This window comes from Vanessa atalanta, chromosome 23 (assembly GCF_905147765.1).
Source record: "Vanessa atalanta chromosome 23, ilVanAtal1.2, whole genome shotgun sequence".
Taxonomy (NCBI): Eukaryota; Metazoa; Arthropoda; class Insecta; order Lepidoptera; family Nymphalidae; genus Vanessa; species Vanessa atalanta.
In genome coordinates, this window is record NC_061893.1 from 3,328,253 (window position 1) to 3,349,817 (window position 21,565).

The 21,565-nt window shown below is 31.8% G+C and overlaps 1 protein-coding gene across 1 annotated transcript; it reads left to right on the plus strand.

Annotated features, from left to right (window-relative positions):
• Window positions 1-689: 689 nt before the first annotated feature.
• Window positions 690-19,697, plus strand: LOC125073207. Its single transcript, XM_047683942.1, has 5 exons — window positions 690-710; window positions 12,779-12,939; window positions 14,748-14,947; window positions 18,316-18,530; window positions 19,402-19,697. The coding sequence occupies exons 1-5, from the start codon at window positions 693-695 to the stop codon at window positions 19,420-19,422; spliced, it is 615 nt and encodes a 204-aa protein (XP_047539898.1). The 5' UTR covers window positions 690-692; the 3' UTR covers window positions 19,423-19,697.
• Window positions 19,698-21,565: the final 1,868 nt, after the last annotated feature.

Genomic DNA, 21,565 nt, shown 5'->3' on the forward strand with positions numbered 1-21,565 from the left:
AATGTAAATTTTATGATGAGAGAACGAGAGGAATCATTTTAACGAATTGTATTATAAAGTATGTATTATGTAATGTTGTATGTCCTTTGTATCATCAAATCATCATAGCCTGCCTGGGTAGGTACCAGCTCATTAGATATATTTACCAAGTGGCAATTAACACTGTTGTGTTCCGGTTTGAAAGCTGAGTGAGCCAGTGTAACTACAGGCAGTAAGGATATAATACCTTAGGTATCAAAGGTTGGTGCATTGGTGATGTTAGAAATAGTTAAAATTTCTAACGGTACTAAAGCTTTTTGGTAGTGGTCACCACTTGCCATCGGGCCCATTTTGCCATTTAACATATGTTATAAAAAAAATGTAATTACATTTTTTTTTCAATTCTTTGTGTACTGGGTTTTATGTCATTAACTTTGGGAATATGTGTACATTTTTTTTTAAAGATTTTCTTATAGACTAACGAGAAACTGACATGTATTAGCCGCTTCCCCACTTTTTGTTCATCCATGCATGCACGTATAAAACAGTTCAACTTTACGCATTTCTGCATTTGCCGTTAGTGCAGCGGTTGTCAAACTGTGTATAAATATATCGATAGTGATAGCACACGGTGCTAGTGAAGTGAAGGACTATATCGATAAAAAATGAAGAGCTTTTTAATAACTGTTTTGCTTGTCGGGATCGTAAGATCGATGGAGATTGAGAATGAGGTGAGTTGGATCTGGAATAGAATGAACGGAATATCAATAAAATTATTGATGAACGTTGATATCGTTAAGTTTTTAGTTTGAAAATGGAAGAATATTTAATGGCGATTCTGGCCATTAAATATTCTTGAATGCGATTACTTAAAAATATATATTATTAATTTAAAAAAAAACGTAATTTAGATATAATACTGTAAAAAAAATAATTATAATTAAACCCATTTACATGATCAATCAATAAAATCTGAATTATATAATATTTATATAAACAATGTTAAACACACTCAACAACAAATAAAAATCATTATCATGAACGAAAATGTAGAAGCTCAAAGAAAAACAATGATTGATTCATTACGCATGCGTGAACAAGAGATTTTCTCAGATTTCTTTCATTAATGAATAAATAAATAATATCATCGCGATGTAAATCGCTACTCACGGCTCTTACCATAATATGAGTTGTTTGATTTTTGTAGTTATTTGTTTTTTGTAAGTAAAATTAAACATTCGTTCATTTTAATTTTACACTTCGTATAAAAAGTAGCGTATATTTTAACGAAGGATATTTGTACATATTGTAAAAAAAAATCGCTTCCCTAAAGCTTTAATGTAAGCAGATTTTCATAAATAAGGAATGATTTTATATCTAATATAAGCATTTAATTATAAGAGAAAAGATGAGAATTTCAACTTTCCTAGTCGGAAAAAACTATAATATTCCTTTTTAGGTTTGTTCTTCAATTCAAAAGTTATATACTCACCCTTATATTTATTATACCCATGTGAAGCCGGGTCTACAAAACATTAAAAGAAATATTAAACGTATTGCTTTCTAAATGATATAATCAAACGTTAACTGAATTCAAATTCAAATAAACGTTTTTTTAATATCACAACGCAAATAAAATAAACTTTAAAAGAACAATTTTCAATACTCATTACATCAATTGAATATAGTATGATCAATCACTGATAGCGATATTTTGAGTAGTAATCATTAGACGTTTAGATTGAAGGCTATTGTGATATCACCATATTCGTTTAAGTTCACAATTGGGAGCAGCCTCAGGGAGGATTTGACAACGTTTTACTTACATACACACGTTTCAGTTACCAGGAAATTATCTCATTGATTTAATTTTTTTAGAAGTTGTCCGTATATTAAATGATTTATCTAAATTAGTGCAACTCGTGTAAAATTATTATAATTATCTTAGCGAAACTTAATGGCAGTGTGTATCTAACTCCAGTTTCACGTACGTTCAAGTGTAAATGAGCATGCTTATATGATTTCTAGGTTTTAATACTAATTAATTAGCGTTAAGATAATATCTTCGTCATTATCGGTTGTTATATTAAATTAATTACTCTAGTAGTTTTAGGAATAATCTTTGTAAAAGTCAGTAAAGTAACAGTATGCATGTTCCGCTGCTAGTCTAAAGTCTCGTCTTCTTTCATGTTTGGAGAATATTCCATCTCGCTGCTCCAATATGCGCCTTTTGAATACACATGTTATTACACAAATTAAGCACATGACAGTACAGTGGTCTCTGGGTTTGAGCCTGCAATCTTCGCTTCAAAAGTCGTCGCCTGAATCAGCCGTGATACATCTGTTTACTCGATAATTGCAAATATATTTTGAACTGGTAATATAATGCCAAAAAGTAATTAGAAAATATTTAAGTAAAATTATCTCAATATATTTTGAAGCACCAAATTAGCAATGTAAAACAGTTTATAATAATTATAATAAAACAACTCGAATTGAAAGAAAATTTAAGCTAATTACGCGTCAAATGAAATTTAATTACCGTTAATATAACAATATGTCAAACTATGTGACACACACATACAAATGTTTAACGTACTATGTTAAAATAATTACGCTCACAAATATCCATTTATAAATTATCATATTAATATTTGGGCCTACAACCTGAATTTCATCACCTTTTAATGTTGAAATTAACATACATAAATAGATGAAGATAAAACAGTATAATACCATTTGGTCCAATCTTCTTGAGCTATGGATGTCATAAGGGCATAGTGTTATTAATAAAAAAATATGGAAATTAAAAAAACAAAACATATTCAAAATCTGCAATTCATATGTTTAACGATGTGTCTTTCAAGTTATCAAGAATTATATTCGAATTTCGACCACTGTGTGAACATAAAAGTAATAAATAATACAAGAGCGGAAATATTGTATTTAATTAAGTAACTTACCATGTAAACTGCTGAAACCACCGACTCTTACGTAATAAAAAAGCTGAACCGCAGTTTTCATATTTATAACGTCTAAGACGAAAAACTTGCTTACTTTCTTACGGTATGATTTTTCAACAGTCCTCAGTATAAGTTCTAGAATGTTCCAGAAGAATCTCTTTTGTAGAAAATCACACTATTTCCATTCACGAATACAAACACTTATGCTGTGAGTTGCATTTAAATAAATTATAAATATTTCAAAATCTAAATTTCGAATTCATTCGAATTTCCATTTTTTTTTCGTTTGCCACTTCTAACCTACTCTTAGGTCTATCGCAATTAGTTGATTCATAGCGATTATTATGTTATGATTGTAATAATACCGATTGCTTAGCTTTTATACATTTAGTGTAACAACGTAATAAAAACGAAACATTTGGAAAATAAAACTGTAATGTTTATTAGTAATCCTCTTTTGAGGTAATAATTCATTAATCAAATATAGTGACCATAAAAAAGAATACGATTACTTGATTAGTTATATAAAAACTTTTTTACGTGTTTAGTAAAATTAATATTCTGTATATAAATAATTATTTATATCATTTTGTAAATATTATTCGTGAAAGCATGCCTCTAGGCTATTCTTTCAATTATCCCTTACTTAATAAAAGAATAATTCGTCAGATAAAAGATTATATATAAAACATGTATGTCTTTTCCTTTTAAAAAAATTGGTTTACGTTACGAAACAATGACTTTATAAAATAATAAAGGTTATTAGTCAAGTAATTTAATTATGATGATGATGATAACGTAATGAACTCAAGCGTTTCTAATATACAACTTTATCGAGGTAAAGAAAACGCATTGACGTATCTATCAATTAATACGGTAATAGGATACCGATATCGCTTTCTCTCCTGACCTAATTTAAATTAATACATAGTTACTGGCGTTTGTAATTAAAACTCTTGCCCTAGAGATGCACTTTGAAGCTCAGTGTTAAGACATAAGCGGTAGCGGGTTAAGATAATAATTTTAAAATTGAAATTATAGAATCTTGAATCTTACACCGAGACGCTTTTTACATTTGAACTATTTATTTATGATGAAAAAAGGCGCAGGATTGATCCTGACCCCTTGGGGGCTATTGTCGTCCCGACTCCTAACACAAGTGATAAGCTTAAAAGGGGTAAATGCGAATATTAGTAATTCCTTCATTAATTTTGGTTATTACTAGAATTCTTTAAAAACAATATGTGACACACATGTACTTACATCACACATTGATGCAATACAAACACACACATATCACCCAAATCTGTCAAGACTACATAGTTTGTTACGAAAGTCGTATATGATTAAATTCATTTAATAATTGAAATAAGGCTTTAAATAAATAAATAATTATTATATAAATGTTCGTACAAATAGAATACATATAAGTCATTTAAAATAATCAAGCGCTTACATCGCTTCAGAATGACAGGACTATAGCTATTTGTCATAAAATATTTTTGCTTCAAAATCTTATTGTAATGTTACACACAGATCTATCTTTGAAGTTTTACATTTATTACCATGCAAGAAATTTCTCGATTTGATTTCTTTATATCATTTAGGCTGTTAGACTGGTAAATGGTAACTTGATGTTTTTTTTTTATGAGATAGTTTAGCGGACGAGCAAATGGGCCATCTGAAGGTAAGTGATCACCACCACCCATAGACAATAGCGCTGTAAGAAATATTAACCATTCCTTACATCACCAATGCACCACAGACTTGGGGAACTAAGATTTTATGTCCCTTGTGCCATTAGTAGCACTGGCTCACTCACCCTTCAAACTGACACACTGCAATACTGAATACGGTTGTTTTAGCGGAAGAATATCTGATGAGTAGGTGGTACCTACCCAGACGGACTTGCACAAAGCCTACCACCACGTATATTTAATTTCCGTCGTGTGTGTTATTACACTAGCCTTAATAATTTGTAAATGTTTTAAAACTTATCTCAATAATGTACAAAAATCTTCGAAAATTTTATTAAAACGCTATCACTTATGTATTGAGGAAGTAATGCAGTCACATTTACGTGGAAAGCGGAAAACTAGAACTCTCCGATTCCCAACGCGTAGGCATTGTCACTTGCTTTAATAGTATTTATAAACGTTAATTAAAAACTTTAGATTTAAAAATATTCCAATACCTTAATAAGCAAAGCATTTCCAGAGCAAAAGAGCTTGATTTATTAAGAGAGTCATTAACATTTCAATTCAAATCAAGTTATTCATGGGCGTTTTTTGAGTTGACGGTGACTTTTCTATATACAAAAAAAACGAAACGCAAATGTTAGCGTATTCGAAAAAATATAATATAATATTGAAATAAAACTAGTTTTTAACGGATTTAATCGCGTATATTAATTATTTTAACATCCCGACGTTTCGAGCACTTTGCAGTGTTCGTGGTCACGGGCAGACTGCCCGTTTATGCTAGTTTTATTTCAATGTGTAATAATCGCGAAAATCTAAGACAACATTATAATATAATATATTAAATTATTGTAGAACAAATAAAATTGTAGATTTTTGACAGTCAATAACAAAGTGTGAGGCTTCTTTATTGAATAAAGATTTTTGGACCTTGAATAATCCCTCAGCCTCTTTATCTATATTGTATATAGTTTATACATTACATTTTTTTACATTAACACCCTGTAAATTTCCCACTGCGCTAAGGCCTCCTTTCCCTTTGAGGAGAAGGTTTTGAAGCATATTCCACCACGCTCCAATGCAGTTTGGTGGATACACATGAGGCAGAATTTCGTTGAAATTAGACTCATGCAGGTTTCCTCACGATGTTTTCCTTCACCGCCGAGTACGAGTTGAATTATAAACACAAATTAAGCACATGAAAATTCAGTGGTGCTTGCCTGGGTTTGAACCTGAAATCATCGGTTAAGATGCACGCGTTCTAACCACTGAGCCATCTGAGCTCTCAATCTTTACCTGCTTGAAACAACATACATGTTAAAAAAGTGGAATCGCTAAAGAGGGAAAATTGTATATGAGCTAAATATTGCTTTTTCCATCGGAAATTAACTTTGAAAGTGATACATTGTTATGGTGAAAGAACTCTCGTTAATTTCCATCAGACGATTATAATACTGAGATTCTAAAGACTCTCAAGAATCTCACTTTTACTTAATTATGTATCAATAACTTTACTTTTTTCTTTCCACTTATAAAAGTAACAGTAAGGCCTACTCTCCTTTTTGAGAGTTCGGTACTAGCTCCACTGCTCCAATTTGCTCCTATCATGGATTGGCGAAACGTGATAGATTCTCATCAGCTTTATCAGGTTACCTCACGATGTTTTCCATCAAAACCTAGCGAGAGACGAATTATAACTATAAATTAAGCACGTGAAAATTTACGTTTTTTATAGAAAAAACTTGGTATAGACTAAGTTTCTCAAAAAATGTAAATATGTACCCTCTGTTCCTTCTTTGACTCTAAAAATCTCTCAATCTTACTTCCTCTACACAATTACATATAAAAAAGTAAGTAAGTTAGTGATCGAAAATATTTTCTAGAAATTTCCACAAACATGGATTATGTAGACTTGAATCCGCAATCCCACTGACTACTAAGCTGCTGGGTTCTCGTCGGATCTCAAAACATAATATACTAACACAAGTTTACCTAATATTAATATTAACCTCCTGTACACATTTTACCCTAGAGATAGAGGGTCGCTTGGAGTTAACTTTAAACTAATATTATTTTAGGCAGTTTTAATACGATGAATATATGATTGAAATGCCTACAGAAGTCTAAAAGTCCAAAAGTTAAGTCTAGAACTAACTACAAGTCTTACAGATGAAACGATCTATAGCAGACATCCCTTTTAATCCGGGATAGGTTTTTATTTGAAAATGTATTTAATAACATCCAAATATTCTGTATTCAAGTAGGCTAATAAAAGCACCTTTGAATCGACAAGTTACAGTCTATCACCGGCTCGGAAAGTAGATTCTACTTACTCTCTTTGACAATTTTAATTACAGAGTATGTCAGTACAGAACAATTATTTTTTTAAATATCCTGCCTAAGAATCAATAAAAGTCGCTAAGTCCGCGCTTTTTTATCTTGTATTGAGTAATATGCTTTATTTATCGATGTGTTTTTGACATGAACTTTAAATTTTTTAATAGACCAAGTCAAAAGTATCTGTGGATTTTTTTTATATTATAGGGGGCAAACGATCAGGAGGCTCACCTGATGGAAATTGGACTAATACCGTGCTTTTATTAATATCTGTAATACTTGAGTTTATTAATATCCCTGTATTCAATATTGCAGAATGTATTAACCCTTAAGAGACATCGCCAACACATTATTTTTAATAATTAAGGGATCAAATGTAAACAACTATTGGAATTTTTAAAAGCACGATTATATTATTATGATGTTGGCGTCTAAACTTCGTGTCTTCGTTGGGTAAATATACGTACAATTCCTTACAAGCCCAACGCACCGCCCTCATATTAAACGAAGTAATGATTTATCTTATACCCCAAATTAACTAGTTGATTAGCACAAAATATTGCTATAATATTATTTGCGTTCTATCAACTGATCAAACATACTTAATAAATAATTGTTATACTTAGAATATACTTCAACATTAGATCAAGATAAAATAAAATCGAATAGATATCTAATTTGAGTACGTTTAACTTGAACGAATGAAATGAATTTAAAGTCGATTCACTCTCATCAACTCTCACGATCTCAACTCAATACAAAGAAACTCTTATAAAAGACTTTAAAATTAGTTGAGTTTCAATTGAGTTTGAATGACTTTGTTTTAAATTCATATAGATAAGAAGTATTATAGAAGTGGCATGCATATTAATATCAAACTAACTTACTTTGTCTTATTGGTGGTAGGATTTTGTGCAAGTCGGTCTGAGTAGATAACACCCATTCATCATTTTATATTCTACCGCTTAACAGCAATTTTAGTATTATTATGTTCTGGTTTTAAGATGAGTAAGCCAATGTAACAGGTACAAGGTGTCCCTTCATCTTACTGTCTATCCCAACATCTTAGTTCCCTAGATTTACTTCGCATTGGCGATATAAGGAATGCTTATTATTGCTTATAGTATCAATGTTTGAATGGTAGCAACACCTTTACAGCAAGTGGTCCATTTGCCAGTACTGATTTCAATTAAAAAAGACGTCAAAACATATTAAAATTTTTCTTACTGAAATTTTTTTCACTGGTTTGCTGGCTTTGCTGTCTTTTTAGGTTCTATCCACTTATTCTACCGTAGAACATCAAAATTTTGTGTTGCACTTTCGATTTGATAGACAAGACAGTAGAAGTAAGACAGTAGAAGTAGAAACTCATTGGTAATATCAAAACATTTTACGAGATGGTTTACAATTACAAGATAGAATGAAGAGTTCTTTACAAATGAACTACATGGGCAGCATAAGCAATTATAATAAAATATATATTATAATTATTAATAATAAATCGTTAGGAACAAGTGCAATTTTAATATATATGTATTTTTTTTTAATAAAAACCTATTATGCTTAAATTTGATAAATTATATTATGAATTATATATAAATAAATGTATATATAAAGTACTTTATTACAAATAGTTTATAGGAGTCAATGGATTTTTATACTAAAACTGATTCTTCACATTTTTATACCCGTCCGGGTAGGTGCCACCCACTCATCGGATACTCTACTCCCAAACAACAATAGTCAGTATAGTTGTGTTCCGGTTTGATGGGTGTGTGATCTCTTATAACTCTGTAGTTATAAGAGTTAGATACACAGATATCTTTCGTACCTGTGCACAAAAGATATAATATCTTAGTTTCCAAGGTTGGTGGCGCATTTGCCATATTTCATACAACGTCAATGTCTATGGGTGACAACTCACCATCAAACTCAAAATAAACTAAAATTCTTTTATTCAATATAGAAGCAGTACACTTACTTATTGATAGTCAAATTAAACACTACCTCCGGTTCGGAGAAGGATCAAGTGACCCATATAGACTTAACACTATATAATTATGACTTTATTTTCAACACCTTCTTCTGTACTCGTTATTTAAATGAAACTTCTTTACACACGTCTAAATCGCACGCGTATAATGATTATTGGAAACAATGTAACGTTAGATATGCAAAAAGGGGAGGTGTATTTCGATTCCATGAGCTGAGTTGCACGTGATTTATAATTTATAAGTATCCGATACAAAAATGTATGTTTAATAGACTTCGGCGCCGTTTGACCAATTAGCACCAAATTATATCATTTAAAATGTTCTAAAATATTCATTTGCCAATTTCTAATGCAGATAGATACTGATATTATTTAACATTATAATGTCATATTACGAACTCTTTAAGTTAACTTGATAGCGCTGAACATCAAGTTCTATACATTCAATCGGTTGCAACGCTTGGTATATAATATATAACAGAGTTAATCTATCCGTTACGTCATCGGGGGTTTTATTAGTATTATATGAAATGATAGGTACTAGGAAAATATGAACAATTATTGTTAAAATCACTGCTATCAATCATATTGAGCCGAGATGGCCCAGTGGTTAGAACGCGTGCATCTTAACCAACGATTTCAGGTTCAAACCCAGGCAGGCACCACTGAATTTTCATGTGCTTAATTTGTGTTTATAATTCATCTCGTGCTCGGCGGTGAAGGAAAACATCGTTTAGAAACCCGCACGTGTTTAATTTCAACGAAATTCTGCCACATGTGTATTCCACAAACCCGCATTGGAGCAACTTGTGGGAATATGCTCCATATCTTCTCCTCAAACGGAGAGGAGGCTTCCCAGCAGTGGGAAATTTACAGGGAGTTTATGTTATGTTTAATAATATTAATGGATATGTTAGTATAATTAAAAACCCACTTCTAACAAATTGTTCGCTCTATGGTCTCGTCGACTTCACATTGTAGTTTCCTTATTTAATCTTGTCAATGCAATTATAAAGAAGTACTTTATCGAATGAGTAGTGCTCAATTCACCAATGCCATCCACTACTTGAATTTCCCTATTAACTTATCAACTTCTTTAAAGACTTATTAAAATACTTCAATACGAACGTAAGAAATATAAGAGGAAGATTTTATAATGTTAATTAATATATCTTTATCTGTAATAATAATAATATCTAATCGAAAAAAAGAAGACAGTTATTCGAATTGATTGACAGGCTTATAGATAAAGAAAATAAATAAATAAATATATGTAGGAGTAAAATGCTATATCCTGTCGTTATAAAAGTATAAAATAGTATACGGGCGACGTACATACAAGGATTTAAGAGACACAAATGTGTAAGACGTAGGGAAATATGGTTTGGGAGAGTGTTATGCCGTTTTCAGTCACGATCTACAGATCACGCTCACCTCCCAAGGTGCGCCAAGAGATGCTTCGATTAAAAATATAAAATTGATACAAAAACTTCAAACAAAATATTTATTAATATTAATCATGAAATCAAATCAAATCTAATATTGTTCATTCAACTAGGCCCTTGCGAGCGCTATTGAATCGTCATTTGACAATAAATTTAACGGTGCTACCGTTTCCGAATGTAGATTTTACCGATAAGAACCGATAAGGAACTCAATAGATACTGTTTTCCTGAATAATTACTCAATCAATGAATACTTACTCCACACTTTTTATCATCCCGATTATTTTTTATCGAGTAAGCTTTTTAAATTAATCAAAGTTTTCTTAACATGATTTCAATTTATTAATTGGCAAAGCTAAGACATTTTTATTATTTTAATAGGGATTTGAGGATACTATAAAAGCGAACATCAACAAGGAACGATTAATTTACTTTGCGCACACGAAAACCTAGTATTACATACAAATGATACTGAGTATTTATTATGGGATTTCGGGTCAATGCACCTTAGCCAACTATATAACAAACTCTTTGCTCTCATATTTATCATAAAATGAGAACAAATTATTTTTATTAAAATACTCTTATTAAAAATTTATAAAGATAATTGAAGGTTCATAAAACTAAATATTATGGTAGAGTATTTCGTCCGTTAAGTGCGTTGACAAATAAAGTAAGTCTAGTCGAATTAATTCAGTTTCTAAAATGTGTCCCTAAAGATGTTTTTACAGCAAATAATAAATATTACATAATTTCTAGAGTATTTTATTTAAGTATTTAAGTTCCAGTGCGACTTAATTATAAAGAGCCATTTATTTTAATTAAAATTAATCCAAGGTTATCCAATTCTGTATTTTGTCAAGTAGCTAGACGAAAAAGTTTTTATGTGATGTGCGTAATTGTATATCAGATGGATGTCACCTAACTGTTTGGAGTTAAAAAGTGTTTAATACATTATGTCCTCTAAATCATCATCACTAGCCAATCATAATCCACTGCTGGGTATATGCCTTTCCTAAAATATACTAAAAAATTCTCCGCCTTCCGCATCCAGTCGGGTTCTGTCACCTTCTACAGGTCATCGAACCTGGCTGGTATGATTCTCAATTTTTTTTTTTAATCGATTGAAGCTTTGTAACCCGTGATCTCACTGTATGCAGCCACAAAACCAATAATACTAAGCAAGGGAAGATATAAATATAATAAACGACACATTCCGTAACAAAAAATACTATTGCAAAATTAATTTCACAGAATATTAAACATTATTCATATTAAAATACTTAAATGTAAAGTACGTTTTTAAATCAATTATTTATAACGTTTCTGTATCCTTTACAACTTATTTATATAAAGTGCTTTTAAAATCAAATTATTTCGCAATTTAGTTTGAATTTCACTTATCGTTACATGAATCCTTACTAATAGTTACGTTTGTAGAAGACTGACTAATTAGTCTAGTCGCTTATAGGCCTGTAGAATCTGGGGTCCGTGGGTCGTTGGGTCTGGATTGGCCTATCTGATGGTACGTGGTCACCGTGCATAGACATTGGAACCTTACCGAAGGTACTACAATAATAAGTGTTACTGTTTGGCAGTTAAATATGTTACCACAACAACCACAAGAAAAAATTAATTCTTAAAGTATTTTGACGATTAATTGATTAATACATATGTACGTATATAGTTCTACCACACATACTCGTACATAACTGAAATTTAAGTACACAAATAATACACTTGAAAATTATAATACTATGTAAAATAAAATATCTTATACGCAATTATTTAAATTACTTCGAACTTTTAGAAGTTTCCTCACGTAACTTAATTTGTTCGAAACATTCCTGAAACTTTATTTATCGAGTATTATCAATTTACACCAATATTAAATTGAACTGAGTTTAATCACCGGTTAATTTCAACTAAATATAATTGATTAAAACTTATGTTTATTAACACTTGTTAGAAATGTTACATCTATACTTTATAAGGTAGATGGAAGAAATAGTTTTTTTTTTAAGTTCCTATACGCCTTGCTATCATGTTCAAGATATATGATTTGTTTCGCTTACGGTAAGTAGGGTTGTCACCGAGGTGTAATTTAAAATCGTCTATATAAAGAAACTCTACCTTAGTTTCGAAGTCGCACGTATTTTTTTATAACACAGGGAGGCTGACGGGCACGACACAACAGTACTGAGTACTGCTGCTCGTCGGTAGAATAAATATTTGACATATAGGAATGTCTCCTTAGTCGCCCTTCAATATCGGTTATTGATATATAATAAGGATTAGTTAAATATTGGAACCGGTTTTTAAAGATATTCTGTTATATGTATAATTTTTTTTCTTTTCTAGATGTCAACATCTGAAGAAACGCTTAAGCGTGGTCTCACAAACAAATGCGCGTCACGGGAAACGTCCTCGTGTATCGCAGTCGAGCTCGTTGGATATGTTGACAGAATGTTGAGAACCGCTGCCTTCCAGCTGTCCGATGACCTGATGATTATTGATGAGAGGTAAAGGTTCATTCATACATGACCAATAATTCTTGTCTATCTGTACAAATTTCTTCTAAGATATGAAGCGTGCAATGATTATAATAACAATAATTTATTTAAGTTATAATAATAATTATAAAAAATATACATAGGTTTCTCAGACTAAAAAAAACAAACACGAACAAACAACACTTACAAAAATAACTGGTAATAAATATTCGCAAAATAGATTTGATTGAATAAAACTTCACTCATAATGGGTTGATTACAAAATTATATTGGAATAGTTTTTTGTTGCTTTAATTTGATTTAAAGATTGTTCAAACGCTTTAAAACGCATTTTTTGTATAGAATAATTAGGAGGATGAGCAAATGGGTTAACTGATGGTTGAACACTCCTTACGTCGCCAATACGCCACTAACCGTGAGGACTGAGATGCTATGTCCATTTGAGTCTATAGTTATACTGGCTCCCTGACCGTAAATCTGGAAACCAAAATACTAAGTATTCCTGCTTGGGGTAGAATAAATGATGAGTACTACTTATATGTGCTCGAACAAAGCCTTACACCGAGTAAATTTTATTAATTATTCAGACTAAACCGACATAATCCATGCTTACACCGGGCATAATAACTTTTCGATTTCTGAGAATTCCGAAAACCTATCTCATTGGCTCAAGCACTAAATATTACAAACACTGAAGACTACAAAAATGGATTGCTTTATTTCTACGGGATTGTACAATTTACTCAAAACATTTATCTTTTTTTTATGGCATTGGTTGGCATTTGGGCCACCTGATGGTTAGTGGTCACCATCGCCCATAGACAAAGGCGCTGTAAGAAGTATTAACAATTCCTTACATCACCTATGCGCCACCAGCCTTGGGAACTAAGATGTTATGTCCCTTTTGCCTGTGATTACACTGGCTCAATCACCTTTCTAAATGGAACACAACAATACAGAGTACTGTTATTTGGCGGTAGAATATCTAATGAGTGGGTGGTACCTACCCAGGCGGGCTTGCACAACGCCCTACCACCAAGTAAAGTAAACTTTAAGTCCTAAAGATACATGGATAGCCTCCAGAATGTTTTCTCGTAGCTATAACGATTATTACAGCAGTACAATTCCAATTTGAATATCCATTTATAACAATGGAATCAGATCGGAGTGTGTGACGTAATAATTCCAGATTATATATCGTGCCAATTAATACAGTAATTCGTTCCTGCATTAATTGGTAACGATCGCCGATCGTATTTACAGTGATTGTATTTGTGTTTTAAAATCGGTAATCATTCGATCCTTGCCTTACGTAACATGAAGTTTGAATTTTCAAATGGCAATTAGTGTTTCTATTTATTTGTTAAATTGATTAATAATTTTTGCTATATTTGGGATTTATTTTAGAGAATTCATTGTAATTCAACAATTTAGTTGATTTTTTGTTAATTTAATCTTCTATATTTAATTTGCCGTTTCAATGAAAAATATTTATTTACTTGAACAAATTTGTAAAGCCAGATACGTAGGTTGATATAAAGCCAAAATACTATCTTTCAGTTCTAAATATATGGTAAATATATAAATTGTATACCTTACAAAATTAAGATGGACATACCCGTTGCTAGCTGCCGATACAGAATGTCGTAATACGTCACAGTTAACTACTGCTAGTTTAAATTAATTGATGTTATGTTAATGTGCTTACATAGTTTTATTGCCAGGCAGCTTAACAATCTAAATTGTTCGATTGATCTTTTGCGCTTGGAACGTCCGTAAAATTTCATATCATAATTAATGTTCAATTCAAATTACAGTAATGGTGCCGCAGCAGAAATGCCAATTAGGCCAGAGACTTTGGCGCGAGCTGGCAACACATTAGAAGACCAGGCGCAGCAGGTCATCTTAGACAAGCTCTGGAATTTCGCCACAACTCGTTCGCTGAGATACAGACTTCTGGATAATGCTGATGTTGTGATCGCTGGAAAGAAGGAAAAGGATGGCAGCTTGGGTGTTGGTATGTATTGGTTTATCGTTGTTGTATTAATGATAACAGTAAGCGATTAATCAAGGCAATAGGTTGCTTATTTCAAGGTATGTAGGGATGATATTTCCTCACACAAATTATGTTTTTGTTTTAAAGTCAATGGATGACTTTGCTCTTGGTGTTACCAGTAAGCCAGCAAAACAGTAAGAGTGAGAACTTATAAAGCATACTAAGTTTATTAATGAAAAGAAGTAATTTTGTCAGATTTTCTGTTTCAATTTAATGATGACGCCATTTAACTATAGCATGTTAAACATTTACTAGACTTTAATGACTTTTCATGTGCTAAAAGTAGTTTAGTTTCAAGCGTAATTGCCTACGTTTAGGCGCTTTAATGCTAGTTTTAGTTTGAAGTCTAATTACCAACGTTTAGCCGTTACATTGTAACCTAATTGTCTACATACACAACGTGTTCCATGAATTTTATTAATTGCTTTGCATACTAGAAAAAATGTTCCTAAATATTTAAATATTCATTTCTCTAGTCAAAGATTGATAGTCTGCTTTAGTCAAAAATTGATATCTATTTTGTAAACTATTTAATAATTGGATGAGAAATAAATATTAATTCTCTTGGTTATGTTATTCACACCAGTGGGTAGAAGATAAGGGTAGTTTTCCATAATATTTGTTATTTTTCAGTCTTGCCTAGTGTTATCAATAATTTGGCTCTTATCACCTTCAATATTCAAACTACTATTCGATTTCCTCTTCGATCTAGTAGCTCTTGAGATCCTGAATTTAAGTCCCAGACCAGACTAATAAAATATTATTGGATTTTCCGTCAATTTTTCAGTGTTAGCGCGAAGTTTGGAAGCTGTCAGTGTTGACACTCCCTTACCTCGGAAATCACGTAATGCATTTGGTCTGTTTGAACTTTCTTTGGTAATATCTGTTTTCCGTTCCTATAATTATAATATTCTACGTATTTACCTTTGAGTTAGTTATTCTTTGAGAATGACTGCCGTGAGACAAATCGATCAGGACATTATCATATACAAACTAGATAAATTAATTACACTAAAAACTTTTCCATTTTGAGATAAAATACTACTTTCTTAGTTTTATAACAAAATATATCCCCTAATCATTGAACGATTATCACGCTCTAAAAAACAATATAGCTATTGTATATATTGTGCTTTAAATTTAAATTAATTTACTAATTCTTTACAAAATATTTCTTATTTATAAATTAAACTTATCTCACTCTTCGCAACCGTTGCCAACTTATCATGGAATTTAATAAAATATATGAAGATCTTTAGAAATTTACAAGTGTTTATACAAGATGTAATATTCTAAACAGTTTATATCCTACCAAAATTTATTCTTCTATTAAATCATCTCATTTGTCGAGAATCACGTCATAGACTTAAATGACCAATGGCTATTAGACTAAAAGTGAAATTATATTATTTGATTTGAGTCAGTATAGAGAGGTTTACTGATGGCGAATACTGTTCCTTTGTTCTACTCTGTAAGTAGTGACAATGGACACTGCGACAAATACAAGACACCATACACACTTTCAATCATATATAAAATATAGTGATCATACCGTAGTAATTATGTAAATTATGCAATTGGATCACTAGCTTTTTGGCAGATCAGAGCATCAAGGTCGTTGTCAACGGTGCATGCTCTGACCTAAAATTCGACAATTATGGTGTCCCACAAGGCTGCGTTCTATCACCCACTCTGTTATTTCTTAATATCAATGACTTGTTACAAATCAGGAACTTTTACTGCTATACAGACGACTGTACCTTAGATACCTTATACACCGGTCGTGCTAATATTTTTCTCAGGAAAACGTCGAGAAAATCGGAACAAACTAATGTCTGAAATCGAGTTAAAGTCAAAAGTTAACAAAGTCTCTGACTGGGGCTGGCTACACCTAGTCCACTTCAACCACAAAAAGACCCAAGTTTGCACGTTAACCGCTAAAAATCACCATTTGTCGTATCTCCTTGATTTGAGAACATTCCGATAGCCACTACAGTTAGTATCGGAATACTTGGCGTTGATGTTTCGAGCCTCGATTCGTTCCGTGGTCAATCGGAAGGTAAAGCCAAGCTGGCATCAAAAAAGGTCGGAGTGCTCAGCAAGGCAAGACAGTATTTCACGTCGGCTCATCGCCTAAGACTATAGAAGGCGCAAATTCGGCCTCACATGGAATATTGCTCTTACCTCTGAGCGGGTGCTCCCCGGTACCCACTCCTTCCGTTTGATCGTATCCTACGCAGAGAGGCTCGAATTGCCAAGCCCTTTCTGATCTACTTGATCTTTTGTCTTTGCGTAGAGATGTTGGATCATTCTGCACCTTCAACCGATTTTTTTCACAGGGATTGTTCCGAGGAATTGTTTGATTAATCCAGGCTGCTGAATTTAACCTTCGGACATCTCGCCAAAATTCCAAGTTTCACCCGCACACGTTTAAGATATTTTCTGCCTCACACGACCACTCTGTCGAACCAGCTTTCGCTGACGGTTTTTCGAAACCGATACGACTTGGGAACCTTCAAGAAAAGGGCTAAAGCCCAGCTGCGGGTTTGCAGTCTATGTACTCGGACGACACGTTTTTTTCTCATTTCGTAATTACTTAGTGTTTTATTATTTGTCTTTGAATAATTATCGTTTTCAAAGACAATTTGTCAACTTGAATTACGAGCTGTCGAGGCAATTGTGTCTTCCCTAATTAGATGTAAGACAATTTATTTTCGTTGAAAATAAAACATAATTGGATTTAAAATTACTCAAGAAAAGTTGTAGAGAAATAATATTCAATGAATATGTTGATTTTTTATTATATGTATTTGTAAATTTGAATTGGCTCATCGCTTAGAACACGTCAATCTTAAGTGAAGATTTCGTCATTTAACTTTATTATAATATATAATTTATTTAATAAAGATAAAATAAAATTGCATACATATTTTCAATTTAATTTTTTTTTTTCAAAGAACTCACTGCCTTGTGTTTTGTATTCGCCTACGAACCAATGCCTAAGTTAAACTAGTATCAAAGTAGTGATATTGTATAGCTATGAATTACCATTGATGATCAGAATACATCATATTTAAATTCATTGGAATTTACTTTAAATTAATATATATTATTTGATTAGTACTAGTTTTCGGCCACAGCTTTGCTCACGTTTTAGGGTCTGATTGTCAGGTAATAGGTACAAAGTATATTATTGTAGTTTCATTAAAATCCATTCAGTAGTAATAAAACATCCATACATACAAACTCTCGCCTTTATAATATTAGTAAGGATAATTTTAATAATATACAATTATAATCACAATATATAATACAGACATAATTTTCAGGAGTATCAATGAAAGCCCACAAATCAGTTGAGACTGGAAGAGCCAGGAATAAGAACATGGGACCTTTCCTAGCTGCCGCTGCAATGAAGTTTGGTCTCCTCGGAGCTTTGACGTTCAAGGGTCTATACTTGATGGTTGGAAAGGCCCTTCTGATCTCCAAGATCGCACTCCTCCTAGCCACGATCATCGGCTTGAAGAAACTTTTCTCTCCTCAGGTGACCGACTAAAGATTTTCAGCATGGAATAAAGTGATCAATGCATGATATTATTGCATGCACTTAATAAATTAAGTGTTTTCATTTGCATATAATTATAACTGGTAAAAAATAATAAATCTCAAATACGTGTTCGTTTTTTTATTATATTAATAAAAAATCGATTGCGTCACAAAATAGTTTTGTCTCAAATACTTTAATTGTAATATGATTTTATTCGACTAACCGTGTGTTAGTTTTATGAATGAGTCATAATTTTTTTTACCAGTTAAACGCATGCCTTTTTAAATACGTTGCTTGAATGCATGAGTAAATTTTATGTTAAAATGATTCTTGTTTTTTATTCATCTTATGTATTTTAATTGATATTTCCATTGTTATGCTATAATATGTATGTTTATTTTCAGTTAAACTTGAAAAACTATACAAAGAATATTTTTAAATTTTTATCAACTTATATTCAGTTACGATATTTCTGAAATAAATCATATTGCTTACGGATGATTCTTAAAGCTGTAATTGCCTTACAGAAGTCTACGAGTATTACTAGCCTTCTTAATAAAATGAAAGTTTGTCTGTTCGTTCTCTGCGTGTTGTTTGATCATTCATCTGGTTGTTATGAAATTCGCGATGATTGCGTACGCCCGTGAAAATTACTTCGACATAAAAAAATGTTTTTTTTTTTCAACTTTTAATATAACCATTGTATGAGTATGTAGCGTAGGTAGGACGGCTTTTTAATGTTTCTATAAAAATCTATCCGCAAGCAAACGTATTGTTGTATGAATATCGTAACCGGGTTTAAGTTAAAACTAGATTTGACTTACCTTTACTATATTTCTTAAAGAATTAATATACGAATACTTTTCAGGCTATCATCAAAAAGGACTAAATCATATTGGTGAATGGGTCCTGACGGAGTATCATTAACCCCCAAGGTTTAACACCCAACTAACAAAGAAACAGCTGATAAAATGACAGAGCTAGCAATCAACTACAACTATAGCTAAATTAGATATGGTAACAAAAGTCACATTCGGTCAACAAATGCCTTTATAGTCACAGTTATTGCTAACTTTGTCAAAGTAAACGAATCGGTAATGATTGTAAATAATTTTTATTTATTTATTTATATACTTATACTACCCTGTACAGTAGCTGATAACGCATTTATAAAAAAAGAAATAACCTGAGCGGTTGCTTGGTAAATAATAATTTAATAATTTATTTAATTAATATACTAATGTTTATTTATTGTGGATTAAATGGAATATTCACTTATAATTTTATTTTTATTTTATCCTTTATTGACTAATTTTGTCCGTGTGTCATTGTAGATACTAACGACTAATAATAAAGGTACTAAAAATATATCCAAAAATAAAAATCTCGAAGATTCTTCAACATACATTAATCTTAAATTAGACAACACACTTGATACGTATACGCAGGAGGTTGGTACGTAGGGCTCAGTGGGCGTGTACTCTCGTCGGATTCCGTAATTTACAATTTAGGTAAATTAAAATAAACTTTGATTAACACGAAGAATAAGTGGTTTTAAAGACATTTTCAACATAACATGCGATGAAAATTTAACAGTCATTTCCCGCCCTTAAATAATCGCTTAAAAGTATACGAAAAGTTTTTTAGAATGAGAAGCAACCGGGGTATAAACATAAAATCATCGGAGCTGTACCTATTTATATATATAGTATATTTAATTTCAAATGCAAAGTGATGATGTAATACCACTGGAACTCTTTAAAAAGGTGTTAATCTCATCAGCCCTGGTTCCATAACATTCCGATTTTAATAAAACAAACGCTATATGTTACCCCAAGGTTACTAAAGTAAATCAGAGAAAACCGCATCCAAATCTATTAAGCCGATTCTGAGTTTAGCGGTTACAAACGGACAGATAAAAAGACAAACCGACAAAAATTTAAAAACAAAAATAATATGTGATCTAATGCGTCAATAAATAAGAGGCCCCCTTCCCCCAAGTAACATGCACTAAATACACTAAAACGTAACACTTATCGTAAACGATGGTGTAGCATCGTAGACTTCAAAAACGTGTAATTTCTCGATAAATAAAATGTGAGTCCAGACGGAAGATTTAATCTTAAGGCGAGGTCCGTCGTTGACAAGCCGTCGCAGTCAACTGGCCGGCATATTGGACCTTTGGAATAGCTCATTTTGAGCGCAGCAGTTTATTTTTTCGTTGTTTTAGTAATCCAATAAAATTGATCATTTATACTATGCTTTATTATCTGATCAATGATATTTTTCTTATTCTATATAGAAACAAAAAAACTAGTTTTTTAGTGGTAATTTTTTATAAGAGTTTCCTTTTTTCTACTTCCGTGAAAAGCTTTTTTTTTGTGTATCGATTTCCTAAAACAGTTTATATAAAACGTCAAGAATGCTATTTAATATTTTTACGTGTCATAAGGGCATTTAAACTGTTTGTAAAATGCAATTAAAAGTATGTTTGAGCGAAGAACATTTCACATAATAATAATTTGCATACAGCAGACAGCACTTTTAGTTCATTTAATTTAAGCTAATTTTATAATTTTAAGTCACTATGGTATGACATTATGAAGGGTACATAGGTTAGCTGTTTAATACTCACTGTAAAATAATAACAAATCCAAGTAAACAAAAGGCTGTGTATGTCCCACTGCAGGTTAAGGTCCCCCTTTGAGGAGAAGGTCTGTTTATTCCACCGCATTGCACCAAAGCACGATGGTGGATACACAGAATTTTATTGACACAAGATTCATGCTAGTTCTCACGATGTTTTCTTTCGAATGATAAACACAAATAGAGTTTATAAAAAACTGTGGTGCTTAACTGGGTTTGAAACCACATATAATAGACAAAGTTTCTTTCGGATTTATAATATTAGTATAGGTAAAAGTACATCGCACTTACTTATTGATTGTCAAGAAAAAAAATCTACCACCAGTTCTGAAAGAAATTGAGAAGAACCGACGAAAGAGTATCAGACGACCTTATATATCTTTTTG

Coding starts and splice junctions, on each gene's coding strand:
- LOC125073207 (XM_047683942.1), top strand. Junction 14,948..18,315: donor GGATGGCAGCTTGGGTGTTG/GTATGTATTGGT, acceptor CATAATTTTCAG/GAGTATCAATGAAAGCCCAC. Junction 18,531..19,401: donor AGAAACTTTTCTCTCCTCAG/GTGACCGACTAA, acceptor AATACTTTTCAG/GCTATCATCAAAAAGGACTA.